General features: G+C 36.2%; 2 protein-coding genes across 2 annotated transcripts in view; one reads left to right on the forward strand and one right to left on the reverse strand.

The window, feature by feature from the left end:
- The window catches only part of ANAPC10 (anaphase promoting complex subunit 10), a 190,828-nt gene that overhangs the window by 19,049 nt on the left and 152,577 nt on the right, over nucleotides 1–19,202 (reverse strand). The window lies entirely within an intron of this gene.
- The window catches only part of HHIP (hedgehog interacting protein), a 77,809-nt gene that overhangs the window by 7,987 nt on the left and 50,620 nt on the right, over nucleotides 1–19,202 (forward strand). The window contains exons 3-4 of the mRNA XM_075421055.1: nucleotides 6,672–6,828; nucleotides 7,622–7,823. Of these exons, the coding sequence (XP_075277170.1) occupies nucleotides 6,672–6,828; nucleotides 7,622–7,823 (359 nt within the window). The remainder of the gene's footprint in view (nucleotides 1–6,671; nucleotides 6,829–7,621; nucleotides 7,824–19,202) is intronic.

Genomic DNA, 19,202 nt, shown 5'->3' on the forward strand with positions numbered 1-19,202 from the left:
ACATAACCAAAACCAGAATTTGACCTGTGTTGTCTAAGTCGGTCACCAAATGTGTGCTATCACTTGTAACTACTATCAACAAAATAACCACAGAAGATGGTTCTTTTAGAAATACTGTCTTAATACACTATTCTATTAAATAACATCTTTGGTATTCTCAATAGTAAATTATTTATATGTTTAAGACTCTCATTTTTAAACTATGCTTTTTTCCCTGTCCAAACACTACTTATAAATAATGCCACACAGGAGAAAATAATTAAACTGGTCAAGATTTTCTTTTTTACTAACAACACAGACTGGAAAAAAAGAGTTGATAACAATATGACGAATTTGTGAACAGTCATTTCTGACATATGAACACAGCTTTGTGGTATAATATAAACATATTTGAGTAAAGGGGATAGTTTAAGTGGATAAGATTTGGAGGAGGGGTTTTTCATTGTATGTGTACAGCGTGTACTTGTTTTCTCTGAAATCCCAAGAGTGCAGGGATTTTTTTGCAGCGTTCTTTTATTGACTTGAGAAAACATTTTGAATTGACTTACTTTTTCCCTTTACTGTGGTTTAACATGTATCTCAACCCATTCAAATATGAAAATATTATTATTGTCTTTATAAACTAAGAGATGTTTCTAAGGCTTTCTTAAACCAGCTGTTTCTTGCTCTTTATCACATTCCCCAAAGCAAAGCAGAATAGATGACAGTTGCCAAGACTGCCTGCTGAACAGCGATAACATATTAGATATTCTAAATGTCTGGCCCGTGTAAGAAGTCATCATAAAGACTTTTTTTGACATGAGTTTGTAGCTAGTGCAAATGATTAGCATGTTCTGCAGAGCAGATCCTTCATAATTGTTTTGTGAAATTCTGTGTTTCTGAGGAAACGATTTGTTTCATCGGAAAAAGTGAAAGAGGGAAAAGGGAGAAAGAAGGAGGAGATGGAGGGAGGGAGGGAGGGAGAGAGAATGAGAGAGGGCTGAGCAGCACAGGAGCTATAGCCACAAGAACTTCACTCCTCAGATCAACATATGTGGTGACGAATGACAAATTTATTTTTCCACAAAGTTTGTGTATATGTAAAACTGCTGAAGTGCATCAAGATGTCAAGTGCTTTTTGTGACCACCCAGGCTGCCTTGAAAGATAACCAGATGAAAGCATAGCTTTAGCACTGGACAGAGCACTGTGCTTTGCTGGAAAAGAGCTTACATACTTTAGCGTCAGTTAAAATAGGATTTTTCCTACATCAATCAGATGCTAATAATCATTCTAAATACTTGTTCTGGAAGTGAGTTATACTAACAAAAAGTAGTTGCTTACTTACATCCACCAACAGGGTTAATTTGGTGACTTCACTGGTACATATGGTTACCTACACTAGGATTTCCTGAAGGTATTAATTAAGATTCAGGTCCCTCTTTTTGAGAAGATGGCCTATAGGATTTTAGTAGCCTTATACATACTAAAATGTAAATAATTAAAATAACAGCTTGTTTGGGTTTTCTATTGTACTTGTGAGACCTGTATATCCATACTTGTGAGACCGTATGTTTACTTGTGAGACCTGTATATCCATAAAAATATTTATTGCAAAAGAAAACAAAATAGAAAATGTGGAAGCTATGTTTTCAGCTTAGCCTGGAGGGTCAAACAAAGAGTTGGCAATTAACAGGCCCCCAAACCCAAGGTCTCTGGCAATGAGTCACTGTGCATTTGTTAAAAAGTCAAATAATTACTCTGTTAGGGAGTGCTAATTGTTTCTGAACACCAATGCAAAGGAGTTTAAGGAAATTGCTGACTACAAAAATAATTTTTATCCCTTAAGTCCTGCACAAATGAGAAATATTATTAGTGATTTAAGATAGCAAGCATCTTTTCTGGAATTGAAATTCTAGTGGTACATATTAACCAAGAAGACTGAGAAATTATATATCAGTTTTTTTCATGAGTTAGCTCCAGAAATTCATTTATTGTTCTGTCTCTTTTTGCAAAGATGAAAACTCTATCAGATCCTTGGTTAACTCTTTTGAAGACAGCAGTTTGCCCACCATTTATGACTGTATCAGAACTTCCCTCAGCTTCTTCAGGAACATCCAAAGAAACAGTGGACCCGATTCTTTATTCAAACAGAATACCAATAGCTGGTAGGATTGTATGAATATGTTAACGCAGGAGGGTGTAATGTTTCACAAAGTCTCTGAGATTAGAACTTACCTGCTTCATACCAGGTGACTGCTCTAATTATTTCTCATCTGATCTTTACTGTAAGCCTCAGTTTAACTGATGACTGATGGAGACATGGAAGTTAAGTGACTTAATGAAATGTCTTCAATCAATATGAATTTTAAGTTTTCCAAGGCCATAAGAGACTGTCTAATCTTTATTATTAATATAGGTAGTAAAGAAAGGGACAGCTGATTCTCCCTCTAGGCATGAGGAGAAACTTGATCCAGGCCAGTGGAAGTGACATAATCTAAGGAACAAACCTGTGCCACAGCCACGGTGCGTTCTGCCATCCAAGGACATCAGACAGATTTTTAATTATATGCTCTCCATTTGAAGAAATGGTTTCCAGATGATTGTGGGTGAATTCAGATCCCGGCCCAGATCTGAATCCAGGCATTACCAGAACAGATGCTTGATATGAATTTTTTAACTCCAAACAGGGGAACCCCAGGCCAAAATGCTGGAAATGTAAGAAATTCTGCAACCCACACAATGCTTCCAGAAGTTCTAACATAGTCGACTAATAGTCACAGACAACATAATCAACCTGCAGAAAAATAGTACTGGCTTATAATTTTGCTACTGCTAACAAGAGCATCAAAAGGATTAACCCTGCATACAGGTCCATGCAATGTGTGAGTATGAGAAGGGGGCCACAAGTCACTTGAAAACCAGCAGGAAATTATGTGAGCTACCACTGAACTTCTTACATTTTGAAACAATCTGTCTGGAATCACCTCTTTGATTTAGTTTTCACTGAGAGTTGAGAAGAGACAGGAGAATGTGTTTTTTGTGAACGAATTCACAACTAGCTGTCAAAAGTGCAAATCAGAAAAAAAAAATCTACAATACAAAAACCAGGAAAATGCTTCTTTTACACCATACTGAACTGGTAGGTCATAGCAGGAATGAAGCACGTGAGTCTGATTTCCAGATGGTCTCTGAGCCAGTGTAGGTCTACTCAGATGAGTGGATGATATTCAATACTGTGTGCAGTGCAAACAAGGAAGAAAGTGAATAGGAACTTGACTTGCTGTGAAGACTAGGACAAATGCTACCACAACGTTTGAGTTATATAGCAAAGAGAAGAGACAGGGAGATACATAAGCAGGGAATCCAGCAAAGTGGAATTTGGTGAAGGTAGGATAGGAAGGAGGATACAGCGTGAGGAAAAAATGACCGCAAATACAGGAGGAGAGAGGAGGTGAGGATCAGCTGAGAGCAGTTTTCCTTTGAAAAGGCATGAAATCGTGCAATGTATTCCCACAGTTTTGTATGAAGGCAAACACAGAAAGCCTTCATTGTAACTTCCTTAACTGAAAAGTTTGTAGTTAGATCTTTTTTGCAAGACAGAAAGTTTTAAAAGCGTAGAAATGCAAGCCTGTGCCAAGTCTGACGTACAACACTTCAACATGATGTTTAATCTTCCTTTGTGATTTCAGTTTTCTTTGTTAACACGGGCACTGCTCTGTCAACACATACAAAACTGGTAGGAAATTTGTAATGATATGTATGAGTCTTTTAAAATAAAGTAACAAGTACAGAAATTCACACAAGACCAAATGTTGCAGTCCTTATTAGGCATAGTTCTCGTACAGGACAGTGACAGAGCTGTATTTAAATAAACTCAGACTGAGCAAAATGATCGTGTTTTTTTTTTTTCTCCAAGCAGTGCTAGTGCTTAGGGGCACTTGTCAGGGACCGTTCTTCTGGACACTGTACAAACACTGAACAAAATAGCAAACTCTACAGTAAAGACCTAACAATCTAAGCACGGTGAAGAAAACATTAAATGGCTACAAGCGGATAGGAGAGTAGAAGCAAATGTTTCCCCAACTGTCTTTAGTGAAGCTGTTAGTATGTTGAATCTAGCATATATAACAAAAGCAGATTTTTTTTTCTAAGTTACTGTGTTTTTTATAGAATAAAATTCCATCCCTAATACACAGGTGAAACTATTTACAGAGGTTACATTCCTTCCAGTAATGCAACATTTTAGCAATTTACTCACTGATTTTCATAGTTTAATTCAATCCCCATTTTTTACAAGCATTTCTAAGGAAAATGGAACATAAGTCTTACTCTTTGTTGGAACCTGCTGATGGGTTTGCTAAATAGCAAAAGGCAACTGCAGTGCAATATGTACCTAAGTGCATGATAAAATATTTCATAAGGAAAAGGGATTAGTGTTACATATAAGAAAAGGCATTGCATAAGGCATTAGTCAAGTGAGTTTGCATCTGATTGTTATCTGAAATGAACATGTACCGAGTAAACAATATGATCATAATACACTCTCAGTTTTTCTGACTAAAGATAACATTCAAGCCAAGAGTAGTTTATCTTTAGTAAATAGCAGGTGGTATACTTGAAAAATTCTAGAAGTCCTTAGAAATTCTACACCTCTAATTTGTTATTGCATTTTCCAGAATGACCCACTGTATCTAGAGAGATAAATTATTAAAGACAAAACTTTGTATTCATGAGTCAAATCATTCAACAGCAGGATTCTAGATTACCTTTGATTTTGGCATTACATTTACAAGCCTTGGAATACTACTCCGTGATTAGATCAGAGTTCCTCTTCAGTTGTTCCACTTGAAATTGTATCTCCCATTTTCTCCAAATAACTACTATAAATTAAAACCAGCTCCTCAGAGATGATATTTACTGAAGCTCCAAATCATGGTAATTAAACATTTACACCACAACACACTACCATGTGTTTCCAGATATTATTTTATAGAAACCAAAGGCAGGCTTTGTCATGTTATTTTTCCAATATTTTTAAAGGAAGATGCATATGAAAAGAAGTATAGTTGGGTGGGAAGGGCTTTCCACTCCACAATAATTCTGGGATCTAAAAAATTTTCCTATTCCTCATAAGGAAGAAATTGAACTCTTTCGAAATTTTCCATGAAGAAAGCCACAGAGAGACCACCCCAGGCTAGCTAATAAAGTCATCGTTAGGACATTTACTTGGGAAATGGGAGACTTAGGGTCAAACTCTTGCCTGACAGATGAGGGGCATTGACCTGAATATTCCTCTTCCTAATGAAACACCCGAATTACAAGACATTGGAGTATAGTGATACGAGCATTGCTGTCTGTTGCCCTCTTTTTCATTTGGACCAGAAGTTTGAGTTTGGACCAGAAACATCATGTTAACTAAAATTTTGTCAAAACAGATAATGTTTCTGAAAATGCTTTGCTTTTAAGAAATTGGCATTTTCCAATGAAACGCAGCTGTCCCTGATCAGCTCTTATTGTATGTTGTAAGCCAGAGGTGTTATGGCCAAGATCTATGGATTACTGCATTATTCACAAGTGGTAAAGCCATGCATAAATTAGGTCTCTAATTCCAATTAAATGCTAATTCTGTGTATCCTGTGAGTTATGTCCTGGACCATAGTACATCCTAATGCAGTATGCCAGTAATGCAAAGAGGAATGAAGGTAACTTAAGAAGTATTATCTTAACATCTGTTTTAGTAAAATAGTACATGTATAACCAGCCCAATTCTATCTTCTTAGATTTAATACTAATGATTAAAAACTGGATAGAAATTACTACAAATAGCTTTGTGGGCAGAAATAGAGATATGTTTTGCTGTCACTAAACATAGTGTAGTATGAGTAGTGGCAGGGTTTTACCTCAAAGGTTCTGATTTTACCAACTTCTTGTTTCCCTGGGTCTTCAAACTCCTTCCCATTTTAACCTAAAATCTAAATACCACCTTTCATCGAAGCCAGTTTAAAGCCAGGTCAAAGCCAGCTCCAGTGTAGCATGAGACATCCCCCTTTTCAGGGGATGGGGTCTGAGGAAGTAGACCTTGCGATGGAATGCTATGTTCACCCACTCTAATGCTGGGAGTCAACCAGAGGCCAACTGCATGTCAACGTGGTCCAGTTTTCAGCAGTACTTCTTGCTTTCTGACACAACTAATTGTTCACCTCTGTGACTGATGTCCCTTGCTACCAGCATTCCACAAAGTCTTTACTGCATGTCTTTTACCAGTCTTTACTGAAATTTTTACTACAACAAGCCACTTTAAAAAAAAAAAGTCAAATGAAAGCTGCTCAAGCTATTTTACAGCAGATACTACACTTGATTAATAGGGCTAAAATCAGGGAAAAATGTATCACAGACTTAACTCTTTGTCTCTTGATTTTTTAATGAGTGAACTGTAGTGTCATATTGAATGAATTGGTATTTTTATTTAAGCACACTGAAAATAAGATTTAATACAAATACATAGGTGAATAAACTATAAAAGGTAGTACACAGTGCGTATTTATTCAGAACAGGCCTTTTTAGCAGATAGCACTTTGTTTAAAATAACTTCTTTTTTCCACTCATATATAATCTAAAGATTAGTTTGACGGCACGAAACTGCAGACATGACAACACGCTAAATATTTGTATGCTCTTTTGCATTTTTAAGGTTTTCTCCAAACTACAGCTGATGAGTTGTGCTTTTACTATTCAAGAAAAGACGGTGGTGTATGCTTTCCAGATTTTCCAAGAAAACAAGTGCGAGGGCCAGCTTCTAATTCCCTGGACCACATGGAAGAATATGACAAAGAGGAAGAGATCAGCAGGTTCATAAAGATAAATGCTGTTTAATCTGAAAAAAAAAACCCCTAGCAAAGCCTGTGGTTTTCACAGTGAAACAGCTCAGTGTGTGCTTATGCTCAGCAGCTGTGTTTTCCAGATGTTACTTTCTTTTGCTGCTGCTAGTGTACATCAAAAGAGAAAGTTACATTAGCTTCAATATTTCATTTGATATTTCGGTTGCTGAAAAGGTGTTAGAATCCTGGTTTGATCCACCCTGTGGATCTTGATTACAGTCCACCCTGTGGATCATACATAGTTCTAGGAAGTCATTTCTACCAGAATTTAATATTACTAAACAACTACAATATGTTTATTAGTAAGATATTTAATTTATTATTTTGAACTTATTTCATTAATGTATTTTTCGTTGTGAAAGTAATTAAATCAGATTGTCCCATCATAGGTCATTATTGTTAAATAGGTTTTAGAAGCCAGATTTTGTCGAATTGTTGAAATTTACTGTGTTTGTTGTAAAGTAGAAATTTTGTATTCATAAATTGTTTTCTCTTTTTTTACCAATTTTTTTCTCTCCTATTCCTCTGCGTTTCAGATCTGAGTTAATTTTCTTTTTCTTGTATACAAACCAAATTTTGCTCAAGTTCAAACGGATTTTCAGTATTATCTGCTTACATACATTCAAGGAAATAATTTATTCTGGATTGTATAACTGGTTTTAATATCACTGCAGAACAATCATTTTATCTTTTTATGGACATTGTTGTGTCATGGTTATGAGAAAAAAAGAAATTTCTCACTGTTTTTTAAAATTTTTTTTAGAAAACACAAGCACAACTGCTTCTGTATTCAGGAGGTTGTGAGTGGACTAAGGCAGCCTGTTGGAGCAATACATTGTGGGGATGGATCCCATCGCCTATTTATTCTTGAGAAAGAAGGCTATGTGAAGATTTTCAGTCCTGAAGGAGACATACTCAAGGAACCTTTTTTGGATATACACAAGCTTGTTCAAAGTGGAATAAAGGTTGGATTTTTTACTTATCTCTATCTGTTTACATTTTAGCCTGTATATGGGGAAAAAGGGAAGAAACGTTTTTCAGAAATTATGTACGTAATAAAAAAGAAGAGTAATGACAACAGACACTACAGTTCTGTCTGGCAAAGAAGTGAAAACTTGTGTTGAAAGAGAAGGTAAAAGAAATATATGACACCTTTATCAGGAAAAGAACCAACTTACGTGATGCTTTGATTTCCTGAGCACTTCCCTTTCTGCCTCTGTAGGTAACCATTATGTTCAAGTTACCAAAACAGAAGAAACTTATCAGGGGTATTTTTGAACATCAATATAAGGCCATTTCATATTTCTGAACTGAAGATTCTGATAGCTTGTATTTGCAAAAAACTGACACTGAAAATTTCCGCAGAACTGCTATCGGTCCCAAACAAACCTTTCTCAGGGAAATTTTTACAGCTGGAACTTAGAGGCAAGGCTAAATGGAAAACTGGTTTTCCATGCTACTGAATAGGCAATAGCCTGGTTGATAAGACTCTCAACAGCTACTCTCAGATTCAGATTCAGCTTTTAGTTCTGTTTTAAATCAGTGACATGATCTTTTCAGTCTTTACTACACTAACTATCACATAATACTCTAAACTGGATCTGTTTTAGCTATAACATTTTGTGTAAATAATTTGATGTTCTCTAAGCTAGAAAGTCTGATTCAATTTCCTGAGACAACAGTTCAGTGACTGAGGATAATTGTATTGCAGTGTTTAATGCAGGGCGGCAAGAACGGAGGCTTTATGTACTTCACAGGTAAGGAGAAAGGGAATGTGCCTAGAAGCAATACTGTAGCTCTTAAACAGAAAGGGCAAAGTACAAGAATTTGAGGCATGAGTACATTATATCAAATAACAAATAAACAGAATAAACGAAAACCCACATAATGCAAATGGTTGTTTTAAAAAAAGGGTTCTTAAGCATCTTTATGTTTATCCCCTGCAGTCTGATTCTTATAATCATTGTCCATGATCTTTTACCTACAAAGATGCAAGATTACTGTGATGACGGTAGCAATTATTCCATCAAAATACTACTTGAAGGGTATTTGGTTTTACTTACCTGTTATACACTTTAAAATTAGAAATCAGTAATGGAGGATACTATGTGGATAGACAATTCTCCAGCAGGCAGTGCAGATAGTGTACAGCCAGCAATTAAAAAAACCCAACTATCTAAAACACTGCATCTACATGCAAAGTGTGAGAATTACTGAATGTGTCCTCTGTGCCTACTCAAGAAATGCTTGTTGTTTGAGGTAGATGAATTTGTATGTATACATCTTGCTCGACGTGCCTGAATCTTCTCATATAGTGGTATAAGTGAAAAAGTAACACAAACTCAATGAATTTTTAGTTGTCCCTGATCAAACCTAGGCCCATACATTCCAGTTAAGTGTTTTGCCAAGCTGACATGTTGCCTTTTTTGAGTTCTTTGTTCATTTACACAGATTCATAGATGTTAACCCAAATATCTAGTCAGTTCCTGTATGACATCATCCATATAATGTTGCTCGTGAATTAACATAGAGACTCTTCACTGAAGTAAACAAAAACTGTTTACCTGTTTTCCAACCGTGGAGCAATGGTAGCAAGAAAAGGCAGATGATTCTTTTCCCTAAAAATAAGTGTGAAAATTTTCTCTCTTTATACCCAAGTGTCTGAAAATAGTTTATGTTATTTTTTTTCTGTATCTGAAATATGAACAAATACTTAACTCTAGTGACAATGGTAAAAGTATTTTCCTGAACTTTTATAAATATATATAAAAAATAATAATAATGATTATGCAGCTGTTGTTGAATGAAAGGTAATTTAAATTGACTCCTCTGAAAACCGTTTTGGACAGCTGTCCCCAGAAGATGTTTTTCATGTTGATAGATGGAGTAAAATAGTGGTGGTTGATTTTCTCTTCTTTTTCTAATGTAAAGAGGAAATTTAGGAGTGATCAAATCTTTATATTGTCACAAAGCAGCAAATCTGTTGCATGATGATTTTCCAGAGAATATGCTTGAAACTATCTTGAGGCTGATATAGCCATGAAACAGAAATGACATATTTCCTTCATAAAAATAATCCTGGACTTTAGTTCTGATCTCACTAACATCTTCTCACTCATCACAGCACTGGCAGTCAGATAAGGAGGAAAACAATGCACAAAAACAGAGGAAGAGAATTGACTGCATTGTATAGCGATCAGCCATGATACTATCCTAAAAAGTTTTTTCCTCTAATGGAAGTAATGGTCCGTGTTGGATGAAATTAATTTGGAGCCCCTAACATTGCTGTGAGCAAGCTTGTAGACCTTCTTCTCTGGTCCTGCTAACCTAAGCACATAAATAGGATTATCTGGAGTTGCCTCTTGTCAGTCACTCCTGTGAAGGTCTGCAGATATAAATGGAAATTAAGTGACAAGAGTGGTACAATCCGATGCATGTGTTTTATTGGTGCATTGGCTTTTAGCATTCATTGAAGTCATTGATGTCTCTGCTTGAAAATTGTTGCTGCAATAAAATCTGCTGTTATGTGGTTTAATTTTAAGGAGTTCAAATGAAAGAGAAGTGATAACTTTATAGGCTGCCAGTGTCTCAGAAGGAATTAGCATGTAGGGAGTATGTCGTAACAGAGAGAGATACCATGAATGGATGATGGTAGCTTGTGCTTCCTGGAGGCCCTACTCAAGAGAAAATTAGATGCAGGATTCCTGAAGATTAAAACACAAAACAAAACAAAAAACTCTGAAGAGCTTAACAAACTATTTTTCTCTGCACATCTCCCAGTTTCTAATAGTCTTTGACAGCGCAGTTTTCAGGAATGCTTTTTTGATCTTCTATTTTTAAATGGATCTTAATGAAGATGCTAATTCAACATCTGTGGACCTCTCCAATGTATTACATATCACACTGGCCACATACATATTATAGTATGTGTGGATGGTTTGGACACTTGGCCAAGTCCCCTCTGTCACCCCTAGCCTTTTCTTCCCTAGCTCAAGAATGTGGTGAAAAGGAAGTTGGGAACCTCAGTCTTGCCCCAAAGTTGAGTAAGGACATGAGTGAGACTTGTAACTAGAATCTAGAATGTGCACCTGGGCTCAACTGTTTAGGAATACAGTGCAGTGGAGAAAATACTGATTCCATCACCTGCGCCCGTTACTGTTGCAAAGTACCCTGAGTATGTGGCATGTATGTAGAAGAAAAGAACAAGCGTTTACCAGAAAAAAAACATAAAAGTCTGCTTCCCTGTTCTGGTGATTTACTGCTCCATTATGCTGCAGTGATGAGAGTTCTCAGTTACAGAGCAATAACAATATTTTACAGTTGTTCCTTCGAAGTTATGTAGCAAAGACAATTTTTTAATGAAAATATTAGTACCCATTTTTTCTTTTGATTTTCACCACCATTATTTTCTTTTCATTTTAAACTATTGCCAGGCAGAAGAGAGGTGGAAGTTTGAATGAGAAGCTATTGAATAGTGGTAATACTTTGGTTTCACTGGCGCTTCAGGACACCTTAAGCAATTATCAAGAAACAATAGTCCTGATATGTCTGAATCTATTGTCAAAAAGTTAGATAAAATAATTAAATGCTTTAAAAGTATTGAGCAAGTACAATTTTATCCCATAATGCATTCAGCAGAAAAAAAAAGGATCAAAACATTCTAAACACTTCAATGATTTCTTGAGATGTAGCAGTGCTGAATATGTTATTATTAGAAGATCAGTTACCTTGTACTCAAGATCGTATCTAGCTCAGAGAAAAATGCTGAATGCTCCAGCAGTTCTCCAAATTTCCTCACTCCTATGTCTGTATTTTATCTTATTAACTGTATTATTTCCTAGGATTTAGAAACCTTGAGATTAGTAGCAGCCACCATAAAACGTAGCACAACCTACTACATCAATTTTCACTCACTCTCTTGTCTCCTGAGCCCAATAACATGTATTGGTCTAAAATCTATTGATCTAAAATGTATTGTTCGGAAGGGAAGGCATCAAGGTATGATTTGGCAACCACAAAAAAGGAAAAGCCTACCACTTCTCTTGGGAGTTAAATGCTGTATTCACCTTTCAAAATACTTTCTGAAAAGCTAAGTAGCTCTAGGGCTGAAACTGTTAGTCCTTAAATCATTTTTTCGGACCTTCCTTACAATCATTCAACTTTCCCAAAATCCTTTTAAAGTGAAGGACCTCAGAACTGTACAAAGTAGCCAAGTTTACATCTTATTACTGCCAATGGTAAAATCAAGTCTCTGTTGTTACATGCTAGTTTTCTACTTATAAATCCACCAACTGAATTAGCTCTTTAGGTGTGGCATTGCAGTTGGGCTTCATGTTCAGTTGCTTGTCATCTCTGATCCTTAAGTTGTTTTCAGTTTATTGCTACTTTCTCTGGTTGTGACCAAGCTCTCACATAGCTCTGGTGTGCACTTTGCCTCACACAGTGCGTAGAGTAGAAACACCTACAAAATGGATATCCCTATAACTGCCATTACGGAATTATCATTTGTACTTATGTAGAGGGTTGGTTTTTTTTTTGAGTTAGTAATAATATATTCTTAGTACACCTCATAGGAATACTGTGATAAAGGGCAAAGCCTCTGAGGAAGGAAAGGGCAGGGGGAGGAAGGGAGGGGAAAAGGGACAGAAAATCTCAATGAGATGGTATTGGAGATCACTGTTAAGAATATACGAGTTAGACTCCTTGACCTCCTTCACCTTTTTCTGTACTCAAACACTATGGTTTTCCTTGTTATAAACAAATTTTAAAAGAAACCTCCCCTAAATCGTAAGTCATAATCGCCTTTTTATTTCATCTTACTTTCAAATTAATCAGTAAGACTAGTTTTATATGGTTTTTTAATTCCCGAAGTTTTTAAAATGCTATATTCCTATAGAATTCCTTGTAAATATTTTAACAGCCAATTCTCTTTGCAGTGAAAAAAATATAGAAAGATCTTACAATTATTTTAGGTATATGCTCAGCAAATTTCCAAGTAATAATCTTATGAAGAGTTAAAAGTTAGATATATTTCATAGTGTATGTTGGTTAGTTTTTATATCAGAGCACAAGTACTTTCAGTCCTGCAAAGTCTTATTCATGAGCGATCCAGTGATTCAGGTAGGAATCTTCTGTGATGCCATGAAGAGTGCTGTGGAACATATGCCGTAGACCCATTTTCCACCCATTACAATTCATATATTCAGTATAAGAGTATGAAAGTAGACTGTCAGGTATTAAATATGCTAACTACGCTGCTATGAGCCAGTTATTTCAGAGTTTCTCACGGTCAAAGGAGCACCTTGTCACCATAGGTGCCTTTTTGCAGGAATGCAGGACTAGTAGTGAAATTTCTATTACGCCTTCATGTTTGTATCACGACGTAACATTTAATCACATGAATACATATTACTCAGATCATTCAATATAAAATATCAATTAAAAAATCAAGAAGATGCCACTACCTCCAGCACTGGCACAGCATGTTTCAAGGAGCCTATAATAGGTTGTGCAGCCTTTGCAGGGAGGGGTGCTGCTACAGAAAACTACGATAAACCAATGATAAAACCTATTTAAAACTTTGTGTGTGAACAGCATCAGATTGTGTTATCTGCTGAATTGTATGCTCAGCTCTGTTATTGATAAAACTTCTCACATATTCCTCTTGACAGTGGATGTATACATTTGTTTTTGCATCATGTTGAAGTACAGACATAAGTTAACACATCCACAGTCCATTGATACCTACAGGATTTATGTTACTGACAAAAGACCCACAATCCACACAGTTCGTGCTAACCCCTCCATGGAAGTCCAGTAATTTCAATCAATTTATTTTCCTCTGAATTCTTTCGTGGATTAAGGTAAAATCAAGGGACATTTCTTGAACTTCTTTGCCTTGACATCACAGAGCAAGCTGGGGTCTCCTCCACTAAGCACTAGCTTATGCTCTCCGCAAAGGTTATCTTCTGCTCTCTGCTCCCTAAAAATCCAAACTTACAGTGGCTACTAATTTTGTGACCAATTACTCCCAGATGGGATTATTTTGATGCATGGAGAGAAAGGGGAGCAGTGGAAGGATGTACCTCTCTCCAGGCTTTACAACTGGAAGGAGAATTGGGAGATCCTATCTAAGTTTCTGCTGTCTTCAAGCTAACGGGACTGCAACTCTTCAGAGTTACTCAGAAACATTGTCTATGAAAACTCTGGAAGGTGAACCCTCTTTGTTCTACCAGACCAAGCTCCCACCTGTCTGTGAAGAATAGGGATACCCCTCTAAAATAACAAAGGTAGAGTACAGAATATAAATATGACATACATGCTATTATGAGCAGTGTAAGATATCATCTTCATTTCATTCTACTATTAGTTCCATCGATGCTAGGAGCAAATTCTATATGCTGTCTTGCTTCTGTACTTCTAAGACTAACTAAATGAAGATACATGCATAGGGCCAGGCAGAGTGACAAGGGAAATAAAAGTATTGGCATGTAACGGTAATACATTTTGGGGTATTCTTGGGTGTCCTGGAACTCCTCTTTCAGACTATGAAAGTGGAGACTCTACCATGTCTTCGGTGAGAAGCTGAAATGCTACGTTATCTGTGCTGTTGCAAAAATGACAAGGCAACTAATATACACCTCAGCTTTCCACTGGAGACTGCAGAGGGGAAAGTGATGAAGACTGTTCTTAGCAGAGGACTTTCATGTGAAGTTGTGTGGGGGTCACAGAACACAGGGGTTTCTCACTCATCCAAGAGGTCAGAAGAGCTGCAGTCAGGTTTGTAGCACAACAGACATAATTTCTGAGGCCACGCCTCACGTGTGACGTGCTCACTAGGAATCACAATTAATTGGGTTTAAAAGTCTTCACATAATTGGGGCAGAAAACTAGGAAAGAAGTAATGGTTAAGGTGTGCAAATGGCTGAATGTGAAAGTACAGGACATTTTAAACATAAACCAAGTAGAATGTCCTTGTTTATGATGACCTCAAACATTAATAAAACAGACACAATGCACACAGCACAACATCCTGCATGAGAATTCAGCCTTCTTCATGAAAAGGAAGATTTTTTCTTTGTTAGTGGTAAGTTCTTTATGATTTTTGAGAGGGTGATAATACTTTTCAGAGGACTTAATATACTTCAACTCTATTCAGAAACTGTAAAATGCAAACAAAGTTTTAACCGAGAACTATGTAATGACAGTGAAATTTGCCTGGATTTCCCATTAACCATTTGCAGATTTTGGTTCTAATCCTAAAAGGAGCACAACAGTCCTTTGAAAGAGGCTATATCTTACCACCATATAGCTCTGTTTCTTTCACAGAAAAGATTCTTGCAATTCTGAAAAGCATGTGCCAAAAGCTCTAGAGCTCTCTATTTTTGTGTCAGAGACTGCACTAGATAACCATACCTAAGCTAGCAATTGTGGAACGGTGCAGTGGCCCTAAGGTTGTAAGCTGACCAGATGAAGAATTGCCAGTTTATTCTAAGGAAATTTGAATCAACAAAACATAGTTGTTTCTGTTGATTTTGGGTAGCGTGTATTGGATTTGAGGAGCTGAGAGGGGAAAGAAGATAATACTTTATCATTTTACACGCACATGTGTAGTTTTTAGTGTTCTGTGTTTCCTTGAGAGGAATCCCATGGTGCCAATTAACCTAACTTATTCCAAAACAATTCTCTGTTTGGAAAGAATAATTTTCATTGTGGGTGTTCCATGAAATTGTATGCCTCATACCCTGTTATTACTGAGATGTGTGCAGTGCAATTGAGAATGCCAGTTTCTTTTCCATGCACTGTATAGATTATAGCTGTATCCCACACACAGTGCTAGATAATCCCTACTTTAGATTTGTTACATTTACAAATCCTTTTTGAACATTTAGCTGTTTTAAAAATGTAAAAATCCATCATCTTCTGAAACTGTATTTGTTAAAACCAAAAGCTGAATTTAGAAGCGATCAAAACCAATGAATAACATTGTAATTATCTAATTAAAAGGAAATTATTGCATTTGCTGAAATATAACAGGCAGATCATGACATCCAACACAAAACGTCAAAGCAGGAATAAAGTTACACAGAAAATTCCACGGTTTTTTAGCCAACACAGTTTCAACCACTTGTTTTTCTTTAATGGGGGGAGGTTTAACAGTCCACTAAGGCTCCAAGATTCATCATCCCTTCAAGCTCTTGGACACCCCAAATTCTGTAATAAGGTCCTAGAATATACTTCAGGGAACCCACGAAGTACTGGAGCTCTCAAAAACAGTATCATGTCCTTGAGACTTCTATGTGCTTTCCTGTCCATCATAGTTATATGATTTCCTCTGGTGTTGTATTCCTTGTACTATGCCGTATAGAAAATGGGTCATGTCTTTGTCTTGAAAGATTGAGATTAAAAATTGAGTAACATACATACTTTCATAGTTAACATAGCCCAACTGCTATTCCTATATATACTTCCCCCAGATGCCACAGAACAATTTTCCTCTATATCCTTTTACACACATTTTCTCACAAGCTCTTAAGTCCTATTCCTTAGACAGGATCAGCAAGTTGGATTGAGGGAGGAACACTTCCTCCACCAGAGCACTGGTATATTATCATGTTTTCCACTCATTTTATCCCCTTTGCAGTTAAAATTAGACAAATGATCTGTCCCTAATTTAATGGTTTATATATAATTTTATTTTTAAAAAACAGTCAGAACTAATTTTTCCCATTACTGAAAAAAAGCCCTCCAAAAGATGAAACCACTTGGTAGCTGACACTTATTTTTGTTCACTGCCAGTGTCTGCCTGCATTCTCATATTGCTGGAATTTTTAAAGAAATTATTCCATAAATCTCAATAAAGTAATATTCTCTCTTAGATTTAATTTGGAAAAAGGAATATACAATCTGTGGGAGGGAGGTCTGCAAAATACTTTCAACCATTTGTTTTCAATTTACAGCAGATACTTTTTAAAACCTTGATCTATCTTTACTGGCATTGAATTGCAATCTCCACAGCTGAAATGCAACAATTTTAATTTATGTAATATTCATTATTTTTATGCTAACTGAATGCCTTGAAGTAAAAGAGGGAGTAAATCAGCAAAAGCTTTTGTATTTTTGACATTCCTAAAAATTCTGTGAATCTCTGTCAGCTAAATTCTCAATCACTGTAATAACTCAGAGACAACATACCAGAAGTGTGAGTAGATGAATGGATCTGAGTCACACTGTAGTGTGAAGGAGAAGAATTTTTTTTTTCTTTATTTCTGCCAAACTACATAAGAAAACTACTTACTTAAACTTGAAATATCTGTATCATTTTTTGGAAGTGTGATCAGTTTTCATGAGGAACCACATTAGAAGGAAGTTCGCTTCTCTCAGGACATCATTTCAAGCTCTTCCTTAAAGAAAATACATACCTTTCCATTACAAAATGAATACTTAATTGTGACAAATTAATCTAAAATGATATTGTACACCTCATAGGAGCCTAGTTGAAGATGTGACTAAGAACTACTGACTCTCCTTATCAAGTATCAGACAATGTTTAAGTATGTTAATGCATGCACCAAGCCCTGAACACTTTACAGATCTAGTCAAATAAATAGAATTTCATATTAGAAGAAAGGCAGTGCAAAATGTTGGCAGGTTCTATTACTGCTGTTTTCCTCCCCATAAATGCCTTACAGGGTATGACGGGACAATATTGTCAGGACACTATTGCTACAGTGACTTTTTGAGGGAAAGAGCAAGCAGTCAGTGGTCTCATCTAACAAGCGTGTGTGTGTGTGTAAGTCAGATCAAATGAAACTTAACAAGCCACCTATGAGATTACTTAAATTTGCCCCTACAGTTACTTACAGAGCACAGCCCTGCCAAATACAGCAAAGTTCCAAATGTCATGTCAAAAGTTTAAAGCAACAGACAAATCCAAAAGTAGAGAATATTAGGGAACTGCCTAACAGGATCTGCTCTCTGTCAGGTTTTACCCCCTCTGCTAGGTTGCCCCTCACTGGGAGAAATGATAACTATTTCACAGCCAGTATCCATTTTTCTCCAAAGGTCTGTGGGGCTGGGAAGGCCACAGATAAAATTGGATCAAACCCTTTATTTACAAATGCTTGGTAAAAAGTTGTGTAATCAATTATTAATTTGAAAGTAATTTCAGTTCTTGAAGAAGAAGCATTCAAAACTGTGGTTTGGCTGTAGTTTACTGAGTCAGTATTTTGCAACTTGCAACATTTTGCACATCTCGTAGATATACATTCTCCTTACAAATTATACAGACCTTTCAATAATTTTGCTTTTGAAATAGTATGTTAAATACATGTCTGGCACAAATAAAAGAACAAAATGAACATAGTTCAATACAATTCATATAATCCTCTGTTTTGTATAAAATTTATATACAATTTATCAATGTGTATAAATTTTATTCTATTTTACTATCTGCATAAATATTTCAACTTCCAAGAGTAAGTATTCTAAGGACAAAACAGTGGCAAATAACTAAGGGAAAAGAACTTTATTAGCTACTTAGTAACTAGCAACTTGTGAAATCACTTTATATGAATGGTCAAAAAAAGCCCCAAACGAAATCTATGAAAGAAACTACTACTCTGCTCTCAATCTGAGCACTGCTAAAATTATCTTTTAATAAGGCCTGAGAATTCCTACCCTTGTTCAATTTAAAAAAATGTACCTTCAACTACCGGTACTAAATTTGATTCCTTTGATTTTCGTAAGTGCTGTAATTCATCAAAATACCAATTAGAGATGTTTTCATGGAAACAGAAAAGAGTATCTTACTCATGCGCTTGATGTACTTGATAGGCAATGAAGGAGAGGTTTTTGGAAAAAGCAGCTTCAAAAATGAATTTCAAAACAGACTCTGCAATGTGCCAGTTTGGTTAGCAAATGTGTATTATCACTCAGCAGTAACCAGTGATGAAATAGAAAGTGCAAAGGGTATTGCTTGTGTTATAGTATCACTCTGTCTGGAGTATTTAGAGAAGCTCCCAAGGCTGAACTGCACAAAACTTACACTTCTTCCATTATGTTTCCTTGTTTTCTGTGTTCATTGTTGTGCCCATTTGCAAAAAGCTAGAACAGTGTTTTCTTAAGGCTGTCCCCAACTACACAGTTCTTCATTTGATCAGAAACTAGCAGAATTAGGATTTGTGTCTAACTGATTAAAGGTCTGAGTCCATGATACTCCGTGTTTCAGTTCTAGCTATTTGAAACTTTATCGTCTTAATTTTGAGACTGAACATACACTGTGTTGTTCTAATTGCACTGGCTTTTTGAAAGGAACTTTGTACTGGATTCAGCCAAGTTAAAGG

Source organism: Opisthocomus hoazin, chromosome 5, assembly GCF_030867145.1.
Source record: "Opisthocomus hoazin isolate bOpiHoa1 chromosome 5, bOpiHoa1.hap1, whole genome shotgun sequence".
Taxonomy (NCBI): Eukaryota; Metazoa; Chordata; class Aves; order Opisthocomiformes; family Opisthocomidae; genus Opisthocomus; species Opisthocomus hoazin.